Below are 14,341 nucleotides of genomic sequence, written 5' to 3'. Positions count from 1 at the left end.
AGTGACAGAATGACAGAGGGCTGAGGCTCAGAGACAATGTAAAGTCAAAAATAAAGTTCTTTATTAAACAAAAATAATCAAATAAATAGGCACAAGGGCCAACAGAAAAGATGTTCAAACAGAAATAAGTGAACTTACAAAGTAAATGGTCAGGTTCCAAGTCTTTTTTAAAAACAAGACACTCTTCTTCCAAAACACAAAACTCTCCAACACAAAGCAAACTCCCAAACAAAAAAACACCCCTTCCAGCCAGGGCCTCTACCCTGGCTTTTATCCCCTGTGGCTGGAGCCCAATTAATCAATAATTACTAATTATTCAATTAGAGCTCCAGCCACATTCTCACATGTTTTCCTGGCAGGGAGGAATTTAACCCCCTCTCTGCCAGTTCCAAACACATTCATATAGACGGGGCAGTTCCCCGTCACATATCCTCCCCCTTGTGCCAAGCACAATTGGCCCCAACGGCCACCGCCCCCCCCCCCCCCCCCCCCTCAAGTCCCAAAGGTCTTTGTCCGGTCCTAGGATGGGGAGACGTCCGTGGTTCATGAGGGTGGCCAAGGTGGAATATATTTTCCCCCATCTGGCGTCCTCCCATCCGGACTGAACCCTCGTGACCGGGCTCCCTCTGGTGGCGGAGGCGGGAACGGCGGCCCGGCTCCCTCTGGACCCTCTGTTCCCCCTGGCTCCTCTAGCGACGCTGAACCCTCTGGCAACGCTGGCGGCACTGGACCCTCTGGCGACGCTGGACCTCCTGGCGACACTGGACCCCCTGGCGACGCTGGACCCTCCAGCTCCGAGGACGGTAGCTCCATCCTCTCTAACTCTCGGGACGGCAGCACTTTCCCCTTGGCGACGGCGGGCCAACAGCGACCCCAGGCGACGGTGGACCAGCATCCCTAGGAGAAAAGCACACTTTTTTTTACAGTTTCTCTAGGCGATGTGGGCAGGCAGGCAACCCCAGGCGATGCGGGCAGGCAGGCAACCCCAGGCGATGCGGGCAGGCAGGCAACCCCAGGTGATGCGGAGCAGTTGGCCTCCCCAGGCGATGTCGTCAACCGTAGGGGTCCGGCTACGGAGCAGTTGGCCTCCCCAGGCGATGGCGAACAAGCATCCCCAGGCGATGGCGAACAAGCATCCCTGAGTGAAGTGGTCGGAGCATCCTTGGGCGGTGCTGTGCAGGCATCCTTGGGCGGTGCTGTGCAGGCATCCTTGGGCGGTGCTGTGCCTCTTAGCCGCCGGGCAGCTTGTCTCCGCACTCCCCTCAGCAACCGGTACAGAGGCTGGGAGGGACCTCCAGCATCTTCTGCTGGCGGTGGAGGGAGAGACAGCGCCCGCTGTTCCCCCTCTGTTGGTGGTGGAGGGAGAGACAGCTCCGGCTGTTCCCCCTCTGCTGGCGGTGGAGGGAGAGACAGCTCCGGCTGGTCACCCTCTGCTGGTGGTGGAGGGAGAGGCAGCTCCGGCTGTTCCCCCTCTGCTGGTGGTGGAGGGAGAGGCAGCTCTGGCTGTTCTCCCTTTACTGGCTGTGGAGAGAGAGGCAGCGCCCGCTGTTCTCCCTCTCCTGGCGGTGGAAGCACCAGCAGGCACTCTTCCCCTGCTGGTGGAGGTGGCACCAGCAGGCACTCCTCCCCTGCTGGTGGAGGTGACACCAGCAGGCACTCCTCCTCTGCTGGTGGCGGGAGCAACGGGTAGTCCTCCCCCGAGGGTGGAGGCGAGACCAGCAGGTAATCTTCCTCTGCTGGTGGTGGTGGTGGTGGGAACAGCCTGTATTCTCTCCCTGCGGGGCTTCCCCTTCTTGGGCCGTGGACGCACAGACTCCTCCCGCTCGGGCCGTGGATGCACCGACTCCTCCCGCTCAGGCCGTGGACGCACCGACTCCTCCCGTTCCGGCTCCTCCCCCTCGGGCTGTGGACGTTTGGGCTCCTCCCTCTCAGGCTGTGGACGTTCGGGCTCCTTCCTCTCGGGCTGTGGACGTTCGGGCTCCTCCCTCTCGGGCTGTGGACGTTCGGGCTCTGGGCAAATATTGCATTTTGGGTTAAAAGTATTATGTTTTTAAAATAATCCCCCATGGTTTAGTTAAGAGAAGTATTGTTTGTTTATTTAATCTGGTGGGCTGTGGACGTTCGGGCTCCTCCCTCTTGGGCTGTGGAAGCGGCGGCTCCTCCTCTCAAGGCTTTATACAATATTGTTTAGGTTATTAATGCCCTTATAACTGACTTGCAAACCATGAGGACTGAATTCTGATCAAAGCACTCGCTGGGCATTGGGAGCGGCGGCTACCCCCCTCTGGGTGACGGCAGCGGCTCCCCTTCTCTGGGTGATGGCAGTGGCTCCACCCCCATTTCTTCAAGGTGGGGGATCTCCCCCATGTCTATCGCCAGGTATGCCAGGACCATGATGAATATTTCCTGGAGGGACCCCGGGTTATGCTCTCTCTCCCACTCCTCCCATCTCTCCCCATCTCGATGCCACAGCATGTTGATGTATTTACAGTATAATCGTAAAAATCGAAAAACTACTCACTTCTAAATCTTTTGTAGTCATTTTTGTATTACATTAGTATAAATACATGTTAATTTGGATTCATATGTTGTTTTTTACTGACTTTATGTGAACGAAAAGACACACATTTGCCCGTTTTCCCATTGGAAATAGTGATATTTTGAAATATCACTGTCCTGGTCACAAAAGCAAAGTTTGTGGGGAATTATAGCCATTTTCTATACTTTTGAGGCATAAGCAATTAGGAAATAACATTTACTACCCAGGAACAAAAATTGTGTTACATAGTGTTGTTATTATTATTATTATTATTATTATAATATTACATTTGTGATGTGGCAGGGCAGAGGAGAGCCCTGTACATAATTACAGGGGCCGGGCAAAGCCCCGCTTGTAAATATAGTGCAAATATTGCATTTTGGGTTAAAAGTATTATGTTTTTAAAATAATAATTTTGTGGTTTAGTTAAGAGAAGTATTGTTTGTTTATTTAATCTGGTGATATTAGTGTGTTATGGTTTAAATGTATTTTGTGTTTATTTAAAACTGTTATTGTGCGGCAGCGTGGATGGGGTTAAAAGCCCATCCAATAAACTCATGCAGAATGTGACCATCTCGGGACTAATTAATTTATTGTTAATCCGGAGACGGACACATGTATAAAAACCTGCAGCTTGTTAAAACCACTTTGTGTGAGTTGACGATCTATAGCCACTTTGTGTGAGCTGGAGCATAAAGGTTCCCGCTGGGTTGTTGTTAGATAAACAGACTAGTCGTTCCAACTTTAGTTAGGGATCCTGTGTTTAGTTATTGCTCCAAGTGGAGTTAGGGTTTTGTTTTGGTTTCCCCGCTGTAAATAATTAAAAGAATCACGTATTGTGTTGGAAAACAACTCTCAATCTCCTAGCTCTTTATTGTGGAACAGTAAACACGTGGGAATGTGGCTGGAGCTGTGCATTTTATAAGTCAGTAACGGATTAATTAGAATGCAGTTACCTGGATGAGAAACTAAAAAGACACTGCTACATTTTTACTTTTTTTGGCTTTATACAATATTGTTTAGGTTATTAATGCCCTTATAACTGACTTGCAAACCATGAGGACTGAATTCTGATCAAAGCACTCGCTGCACACACTTATCAGTAACAGCAGTAATGAGTGGGATACAGTGTGTCGGTTTTAGAGCCTTTCCAGCAACAGAAATAATGATGCAGTGGATTACAACCCCATGAACACAATGATTACAACACTCATGTAAATTAGAAATTTTGTTTTTAAACTGTATTGCTTGCCACAGAAGTTGTCACGTTTTACAGTAGTTTGACAAATGTTATATGACTCTAATCCAGCATTTTAGTGTTACCTCCCAAATGATGTTATGTCTCTACTGCTGCTAGTTTGGTCTTTCGTTGTCAACTTCTCTGCTGCACAAAAGGATAACTTTTTGTGTTCTGAAAGATATGCATTTAAAAAAAGGCAATAAGCCATTTTTTTTCTTCGTACCTCTAGCAACAGTCCACTTTCTGTGATGCTGTTCCCTGTTGGTGTGCTGTCTTTCCTGGATTCATGATTCATAGGCTGGCTGATATGCTTTCTGGGCGTCTTCTCTTGAATGGCTGCAAGATAGAAATGTTCCAAAGAAAATTATTAATTTACACACAATTATGTTTTGCTAGCATACACATGTTTTGTAAAAATAAGCAGTTAAGTAAAATTAAGAGTACAGTCAAAATGAAACCTTTTACTGACTGATCAGATTAGTGTTACATCCCTATAAAACAAGCACCTATTATGGAACATCTTTACACATACAGGCACATATGCATAGCATGTGTCAATTATGCAATACGCCAGAACAGAATGAGCACTGTTGTGAATAATTGCATGCAAATTTACCTACATGTTTTATATGTATTTGTAAGTAAATCTGATTCTTTTTTTTATTTTTTTTTATTACTATATTCTTAAAATACGCATGTTCTGCACTTTAGATTTTAAATGCAAAGCCACCACCAGGCCTCTGGATACTCAGGCTCAGTGCTAGCAGTTAAACTTAGAGGGGCAGGCATTTGGCAGGCATTTTAATGCAGAGTGACTTAACAATTACTGCACTCTTATACACTTGCCTATCTTGCACTTAAAATCTGAACCTAGTTGGATTTTTTCTTCTTACGCGATCGGTTTGCTAGGGCTTCACAAAAGTTCTTGCTGTGTCCGTACAGTTTAAAATGAACAAAATACAAAACAACCATTTTTATTATACAAGATTCTGTTTACTTTCTGAATAGTTGTGAAAAAGCTGAATGTCTAAGTGGCCTGTAATTCTTAACCAAAAGTAATGGCGGCAAAGTTCCCTTTTAAAAGCTGTTGACCCGGAAGCACTTTCACAGTTTTAAGACTGTGACTTGGCAAAAAAGTTCCAACTTGTGCATTGTTGGGAAATGCTTACATGGACAGAACAGCCAATCACAGAAATCTATTTCCCAATGCCATTTCATAATCGACTACTTTCTCTTCAACAGATAAAGTAGACGCTGTTTCAATCAGTAGATACTGCTTCATTTGCACCAATACCACTTTCTATATCATAATTTTTTCATTAAAAAAAAAATTATAACTGTTTCCCTGACACGCTACTGTTATTTTGTCCACAAAGGAACATCCTACCACTCTATCTTTGCAGGTAAAACCTTCAGATTTATCCAGTGATATTAGGGTATTCAAACTCTAAACTGTATATTACCCAATCACAACACTTTACGTGACATGTAAAGATAAGGTTAGTTAATTGATCCCGAATTATACATACAGTGTTGCCAAGTCTGTGTATTATAAGAGGAATTAGGCTTGAATGTAATGCTGCAGGTTGGCTTTTTTGAACTTGTTTTCAAAATGGTGACTTAGTTTGTGCTTCTTTTAGAACTTAATAGGGTGGAGGTTTATGACTTTACGCATGTTAGTAGTGAACCATGCTTTAAAGAGGTAGCCCTATTCACACTCTCCCTACTGGCCATGCCTCTAAGCAATGCTGATGTGGAACAAGTGTTCTCTCATATGACCACAGTGAAGTCCATGCACAGGAACAGGATGGGCAAGGAGTCTCTGACCAGCACACTGCAAGTCTGTTATGGTTTAAGGAGAGTGGGGATTTGCTGGAAAGATTTTGTCCTGAGCCAAAACATGCTACAGCGTTTCAATGCGAACATGTACTGCAGCGAAGCAGCAGAAGCATTGAGGCGTGGAGACCAGGGTATGTAGGGTTTCTAGTGTTTCATGCTTTACAGGAAAGTATTTGTTTCTTATGGGTGTGAAAAAGGTGCAATATTTAGTTTAAAGCTTTCATATAACTAACAATAATAAAGTTGCGACCTGTTTACTTTCAATATGACATCACTGTAATAAATGTTGTGTTGTAATATTTTACAGTAGTTGAACAACTTAACATCTGCTGGGTGTTCAAAGTTATCAGTGTTTAAAACCCACAGCAATGTACTTTTATAGGCTTGCAAATTGCCATCTCCCCTCAATCCACCCGTTAGGGTGAGCTTGTTTTTATGGTCAATCGGGCGTATTTTTCTGGTCCGCCCTGACAACTCTGATACATATGGAAAACAAATACCCGGGCATCTTTCTCTCAGTAGAGCTGTGAAATGCACTGAAAACTGTGTCAGTCTTCTGTTGTTGCTCATCTTGGGACTTGGGGGCGTAGAAATCAAGGGGCTATTTAAAAAAATTAAGCTTCTACCAACCCAGAACCCTGGGATACTGAAACTCTGAATTAAGATAACTGTTGTGACCCTAAGACAATAGTACTACTGGTACATGCATTACAGTAAACGTATTGGTTGTGTTTTCATGATATTTGAATTAGAGCTGCCAAGAAAGCACTGTTTTTTTCTTTAAGTCAAGCAGCAGGTAGAGAAAAGCAATTAAAAAAATGTACCTCTTGATGTACAATAAAGATGAAGGGAATGTTCTTTGAGATCAGAAACTTTTACTGGCTAATATTTTGTTTGGTTATTGAGGAACCGATTCAAAGAATGCCTTTTTTTTTTTTAGGGGAACAGCAACAGCACAAATGGGCATATGGCCTACTTTTACTAAGTAGACATCAAATACACATCTGAGGGAGTAATAAAAGGATATTACAACCTTAAATGCTAATGTTTTTGAAAACACTATAATCATAGTGATAATATTTTACTAAATATAGGCTTTCAGTTCATAATGAAAGTTTGACTTTGTACATTGAGTCTAGCTGAAAAGCTCCTATGTATAAAATGATTGTGAAAAAAGACTGCATCATTTACAATGTGTTATGGTAGAGACAACTTGAAAAAATACTTACAGTAACAGAACAAAAATGTATACAGTAACTGTAAAATAACATAATCTCATTTCCAAGTCCCTGGCTTATTTTAAAGGCACGGGTACACATTTTTCTAAACATTTTGTGGCACTTGACAGATTCATTTTATTATTTTTAAAAATTCTCCTGCAGCTGGGCCTCACAAGGGATAGGTTTTCATTAAACACTCAATTTTCACACATTTTTCCCTGTAAAATGTATAAAGGTAATTATGTGCTGATCTTGTGTTACCGTTAACTATACATAGACACAGGCATCTCCCAATACCCCCAAATTCATTGAAGCAATCTCTGATTTATCTAGCAATGGTAAGCCTTCTACACTATATACTTGCTAAACTTATCATACAGTATGCTGAACTGTATGCAAAATACTTTTCAAACACAATTGCTTGAACTTTTCTGTATAAAAAAGCATTCAGAGAATGCTACAAACATTTATGAACTGCATTACCTTTTCAAAATACTAATTCCCTTTCGGAAATTCAAAATAAATAGTTGCACTGTGTTGAAATTCAGATGAATGCATTTATAGTTTAAAAACAGGACAGAACACATGAAACTAATACAAATACTATATAAAGCTTTGGTTTCCGAAGACATCCCCCTTATAAAAGTTTTGCATATATAGTATAGTATAAACATAGGAAAAGCATAGAAAATACCATGCAAAAATACTGTTATAAAGTGTTAGGCCTAAAGAGGATTTTTGATTGGTTGGGATAAACATTGATTTCTGTGGTTACCAGATGAAGCCTTTTTAATTGTTTTCATCTCTTAACAGCTGGAGATTTTAATTTAACTATAAGATTGTATAATGTTATATAATTATAGAAAGGAAGAAGCAGCATAGTTTTATAGATCCCATTGAGACCTTAAAGACTCAGCTATAGATGCAGGAAGACAATGTATACATGGAAAATATCTCCAAGTAAAAAATCTGTCTAAACATATATAGTTTGAATGTCTAAAATGTATTTGTTATTAGGGTGTTTTCGTGTATTGCACTCAACACAGCAGCTTGTGAAGTAACACACAACAAGGCGTGCACTATGTTGCGTAACATATGGCCGTAGTTGGGTTGGATGCACGAAGCAAAGCAGTATATTTGTTGTAGATATTAAACTAGATGTTTTCAACCTTTCCATTTATTGTAATTCAAATGAATGAAGCCTCCATGCTGGTCTCAATCGCGCCATAAAGAGCTGATGTAACCCGCAATTTTAGCCTTGTTAGTGACCAAGCATTTAAAAATGCCAATCATGTATTTTTGTTGATAATGAAAAGAATCAGAAAAGGACACAAAGACTAAGTTCATCCACACATTACTACTGCTGACCTGGAGAAGCTAATACATTTGTTGGCATTAAATGCTTGGTCACTAACACTCAGGCTATCACTGCGGTTTATGTCAGCACTGTTTACAGAACGATTGAGACCAGCACGGAGGCTATCGTAACAAAATTGAGTACTCTGGTCTGCAGTGGAGCCATTCAGATCTGTGTTGTCCTCCAGCACTATGGGTCTGGTGGCTTCGCTGTGGATCCGCAGCGCTAAAAATGATGGATTGGCAGGAGCACGTTTCGGGGGACGCGTGTTTCAGCCTCCATTTCCCAAGTCGCTGGAACCAGTGGTGAACCGGGGTAAAAATAATAATTGGGCTTTACAAATTGGGGAGAAAACCAGGGTAAAAACTACTGGCGATGACTAAAAAAAAAAACTGAGTAAGAATTACGCACTGAAGCATATAATTAGACTATGTAACACAATTTTTGTTCCTGGGTAGTAAGTGTTATTTCCTAATTGCTTATGCCTCAAAAGTATAGAAAATGGCTATTCCCCACAAACTTTGCTTTTGTGACCAGGACAGTGATATTTTGAAATTTACCTATTTCCAATGAGAAAACGGGCGAATTTGTGTCTTTTCGTTCACATAAAGTCAGTAAAAAACAACATATGAATCCAAATTAACATGCATTTATACTAAAGTAATACAAAAATGACTACAAAAGATTTAGAAGTGAGTAGTTTTTCGAGATTTACCATTATACTGTAAATCAGTTTCACGAATCAGCCCCCAAATGTAGTCTCCCATCATGTTCTCGTTATACTGTCCTTGGTAGCGGCGTTCAAAGTCCAGTATATCCTGGTGGAAGCGCTCGCCTTGCTCCTCCGAGTACGCTCCCATGTTCTCCTTGAATTTATCAAGATGAGCATCAAGGATATGGACTTTGAGGGACATCCTACAGCCCATTGTGCCGTAGTTCTTCACCAGTCTCAACCAGCTCCACATAGTTTTCGGCCTTGTGATTGCCCAGGAAGCCCCGAACCACTGCGACAAAGCTGTTCCAAGCCGCTTTCTCCTTACTAGTGAGCTTCTTGGGGAATTAATTGCACTCCAGGATCTTCTTTATCTGTGGTCCGACGAAGACACCGGCTTTGACCTTTGCCTCAGACAGCTTAGGGAAGAAGTCTTGAAGGTACTTGAAGGCTGCCGACTCCTTATCTAGAACTCTGACAAATTGTTTCATAAGGCCCAATTTGATGTGCAGCGGTGGCATCAGCACCTTCCGGGGGTCCACCAGTGGCTCCCACTTGACGTTGTTCCTCCCCACAGAGAACTCGGTCCGCTGTGGCCAGTCCCGCCTGTGGTAGTGCGCCTTGGTGTCCCTGCTGTCCCAAAGGCAAAGATAGCAGGGAAACTTGGTAAAACCGCCTTGGAGACCCATCAGGAATGCCACCATTGCAGCCTCTTGATGCCATCTCAGAAAAATGCAGATATGTATCCACTTAGGCAGCTGGAACTAAACTGAACTGGTGGGCTTAAGGCCCCTGTATTTATACTACTATTTATATTACTGGAAAGTTCTAGAAGTTACTCCAAGTTTACTCAGCACTGAATCTATCTGGAATGTTCTGGAAAATAGGTAAATTTCAAAATATCACTGTCCTGGTCACAAAAGCAAAGTTTGTGGGGAATAATAGCCATTTTCTATACTTTTGAGGCATACGCAATTAGGAAATAACACTTACTACCCAGGAACCAAAAAAAAAAAAAAAATTGTTACACGGTGTAATTAAATGCATTTTTTTCTGGTACTCTGCTTGGCTCCGATAAATAAACTCAACATGATTACAAGTAGCCACGAATACGTACAAGACTATAAGAACATTTTATATGCATATAGACGTGTGAAGGTGTACATTGTACATAGTGTGGGGTGAGTTTAACAACATTACAAATACATCTAGGCAAAATCCATATCAATGATGTCGATCACATTCCTAGTGGATCTGTGTGCCCTTGTACGTCTGTTCTTTGTTCTTGTGTAGATTAGACACAGGTGTTAAAATCCAAGGACGCATTGCAAATCCGCAATCACTTTATTGTAATATCTAATATGCCGTTTTCTATACCAAGATTTCAGTTGTATAATTCAAATAAAATCTACAATAGAGGTCAGCTGTCATACAATATATGTATGCAGAATTCAAATAGGCTACAGTTGCATTGATAATTTCTTGGTAGGAAATTTACGCTGGGTGCAAATAGCGATGTATCATTTTAGCAACACAACAAACATTCCGTAAAATTACAAATGATTAAAACAAGTGAATAAATCTCCTTCCAAGTATAGAAAGGGCAAAAATATTTTCATAACTACAAATATTGAGTTATCTAGGTTGTCTGTAAGAAATTAACTCCTGTACACTCTCTCTCGCTCTCTCTGTATCGTCAGCCATGGTCTGTTAAATTTCTGTTTCAAGGGGAGTTAAATACTGTTTCGTTAATTAACCCTCTTTTTCCAATTGCAAATTAAGTTGTGATAAATTATGACAATTAACATGGATTTGCTTTTAAATTCACATGCAAACAAAAGAAATAGTCGCAAGAAGAACTGCTTGTTAAGATATTAACATTAGTTCGTAAATCAACATAATTTTGGAAATCACTTTAGGACAATTATTTAATAATGAAATAGGCATACCGACTGCATGAAAATGCCAAAAGCAATGCTACATACATATTTCTTGGTTAACACTGGAGTTATCATTTACAACCTTTTGAAAATCCTGCCCGAATTTTCTTAAGCAGGGTTCCTGCACATTTTCTAACTATTTATATAAGCATACTAGCTGTTCTTACTACAGACCAACTGGTACGCTTATGTAATGAATACATATAGTACAGTGAGTTAAATTTTTCTTGACAGGCAAAACCGCTCAAGGAAATCAATCTTACCACAATTTTTTTTTTTTAGATCCATTTTGTCATGACTTAAAATATTCAATATGAAAACTTTGAACGGATATGGATTTAGGAAAAATAAATACACGGAATAATTAATTATTGAAGTTGTTTTTTCAGTCAACAATGATTTCTTTTATTTCATTGGGCAACTAGAACAATTAATCATTAAGAATTAAGCATCTTGTCAAAGGCTGTTTTGACTAGAATCTTTTGTAACCCCCACTTAAGTGTGTGCTCTAAACACTTTTTACACTAGCTTTTCAGCATCAGTTTCAGTAAGGAAACTGCAGTGCTTCAAAATGCAGCCTTTGCTTTTTGGGGAGACAGATTAAGGTAAAGTACAGAAAGAGCAATAATACAGGGCACATATACAGTAAATATGAACCGTTTACATATAATGTTGCTGTATATTTCTATACATCTTTTGAAGAAAAAAAAGAAAAGAAAATCTGTCTGCAATATATCAAGACCAATTTAGACCTACAACAACTTAACATGGTGTTAGTTTTATTGGATACATTTTGTGGTTTTCTTAAATCCAGCTTTCTCTCTGTAGACAGAGAAAATTAGGAGCTATTTGATGTTTAGGGAAAAGGCTTTTAAAGTATTTGGTTTGAAGTACTGTTGTTTTTCTTGTGCACTAATTTCTGTCTGGGAGATTGAGAGTAATAGTTTTCCCATACAAAGTGAACATTTCAGGGGTGTCATCTTTTGGCATCAGCGCTCCAGACACTTGTGAGTATTCCCTTTCCTGACAGCCTTGCGTGCATACAGTGCATAGATATCTTAACTTGAGGCATGTGGGCGGGGGGGGGCTGGCAACAAGCCATCTCATTAGCCTATTACCGCCCCTCAGCCCCCCCAACCAAGGAAATCCAATGCAGAGAAAAACCAGGGAGGGAGAGCAGCTTTTTTTAGAAAGTCAGACTGCTGGCTGACCAAAGCCCTACTGTCACGCAAGGTAACTGCCTGTCAATCTCTTCTCTCTGACACAGTTCTGGCATTCATTCAAACCATTGCGTGCAAGCAGGCAAGCCACATTAACCTATAAAGAATTTCATAATAACAACAGCTGTTAAATATTGATGACTGCTGGCAAGCACTCAATGCTCTTCATAAAGGTTAAGCCTGCAATGTAATGGAACCTAATGCTTCATTATATATTGTATCAGATGTCCGGAACTTTATTTTTTAGGTAATGTGGCAGGAAGTCAGGACACATATTTATTTATTTATTTGGGGAGAAAGGCAAACATGGTTTGTGTTTTTAGGTAATTGTTTAAAGAAAGTACTCTTTTTTACAGGCTTTGAAGAATATTTATTAAATTGTGGATCAAAGTTCTGGTATACATTTTAGCATCATTCATCATTAGCACTAGAACCGCCAGCAGTAGTCATTTTAAACAGCTTCGATATGAAAATAAAACACAAACTATCAGATATAACGCAAAAGTTTTATTTATGAACATCCTATCACATTTGCATAGCAGAAACGCCGTATTTAAATCAAAAAATAAACATAAGGCTTTATTTTCGAAATTAGCGCATATAATGCATAACATAAAAAAATGAAACTATAATAAAATAAACATTTCAAAAGAAGATATTGTGTAAACAGATGTATATTGCTATATGTACATACATTGTAAAATTGAAATAACTATTTATAAAAAATAACATAACAAAGAAAATAACTCTGTTCCCATTGTGTAACAGGAATGCGCATTCAGGGAAACATACTCCAAAGTAGCTACCTGTAACAGGGGGAGATCTGTGCTGACTCTGCTGGCGTGTTCATAGTGCTGCAGGAGGAGGGCAGCAGTCGTCCAATAACCGCCTGCGAGTCATGGCAGTGACACAGGGAGGTGGGAAAGGGGGTGTGTGGACCTTCCCTCTCTCTGGGTGGCTGAGAGGCGGGTCTTGGGGAGATTGTTAGCCCTATAAGATAACGCTCTACTGTTTCTTCAGGTCTGCCCTTTTAAAGATGTACCGGGAAGTACGGAAGCTCGGAACAAGAGCTGAGAAACGGCCAGGACAAAAAGAAACCTGAGCAGTCACCAAGAAGAAAACCCAGAGGAGTTAGTAATAGCGGGGAAACCGTGGGCAGACCCCCTGTGTATTATATAGACAGCTGAGGAACGGACAGAGTAGGTCAGGGATCTGGGCTGTGCGGGTAGCGACGACCGGGGTAACACTGCCAAGTGCAGCACCTTTAATCTGTAGTTTTGTTACTGTGTTTTATTTTCCCCCCTTTTTCTTTCGTCTTCTGTTTTCATTATTATTTTGAGCACCTGCGAGTGCGCCCACATTCAATTTGTTTACCAGCCTTGGTATTCCTGTGGTTTTGTCTATCATCATTGATAGACAAGCCACTGACAACAGCACCCTCTGCGGGTAAAAAGAACTCAATACCTCCAAATAAAACTGGACACCTGTGCTTCAAGTACACCTGTTCTGTCTCCCGTGTCAATGAATTACCCACCACCCTTCCACACCCCCATATTTGTACAATCCACACAGATGTAATGCATTTACCACATGCTGCTTTTTCACACTGGGCACAGATATCAGAAGTTTTGTTTTTATTGCATTTAGTTACCTGGCATTGTTTTCTGTTGTGTGTGTCACTATTAAGATGCGTTTCCCTGCTGCTTTGCAGTTTTCTGATCGAAATGTTTCTGCCAAAGTTCTATGGCTAGCATCATAAGAGATTTCTCCTACTGATATTTTCCCCAGTGCATTCACTGTACAAAACAAAGGAATTGATGGCTGCTATGCCCAGTACATTGTAAAATACAGCAACTGGACACTGGTGATTGCTTTTAAGGAGAACTAGGTTTTGCGCAGATGGAAACTCTCCTCATTTTGTTTACTGTTCCAACCAGGCTGTTTTTTTCTTCAACTTTTTTGACAATTACAGTGAAAAAATGTCATTGGTAACATTCATTCCTTTTCCTAAGCACGGTTACATCAGCCTAAGTACCACATTGTCACCCTGTCTCTGACTAGCTGGGCGAGTTTCATCTTTGCACAGGTAGGGGTAGGGTCCGCTGCCAGCCAAAACTTGATCCCAAATTTGACAGGCTTGTTTGATTTGTATTGTGTCCAGTGACACTGTGCTTTTGTTGGAAACAGCTGCTTGTCAATGTAATTTTTTATGTTTAGCTTGAAACAGGCAAAGCTATTTTCAATGAAGTTGTTTCAAATTTCTGATGCAAAGGC

The 14,341-nt window shown here is 41.1% G+C and overlaps 1 protein-coding gene across 2 annotated transcripts in view; it reads right to left on the bottom strand.

The window, feature by feature from the left end:
• The window catches only part of LOC121313060 (aryl hydrocarbon receptor repressor-like), a 95,079-nt gene that overhangs the window by 27,498 nt on the left and 53,240 nt on the right, over positions 1–14,341 (bottom strand). For both annotated transcript variants that reach the window (XM_041245194.1, XM_041245195.1), the window contains exon 4: positions 4,003–4,115. In XM_041245194.1, coding sequence (XP_041101128.1) covers positions 4,003–4,115 — 113 coding nt within the window. The remainder of the gene's footprint in view (positions 1–4,002; positions 4,116–14,341) is intronic.

Source organism: Polyodon spathula, chromosome 3 (genome assembly GCF_017654505.1).
Source record: "Polyodon spathula isolate WHYD16114869_AA chromosome 3, ASM1765450v1, whole genome shotgun sequence".
In the NCBI taxonomy this organism is placed as follows: Eukaryota; Metazoa; Chordata; class Actinopteri; order Acipenseriformes; family Polyodontidae; genus Polyodon; species Polyodon spathula.
Note: the sequence above shows the minus strand (reverse complement) of the source record. Positions and strands in the feature narration are given on the sequence as shown.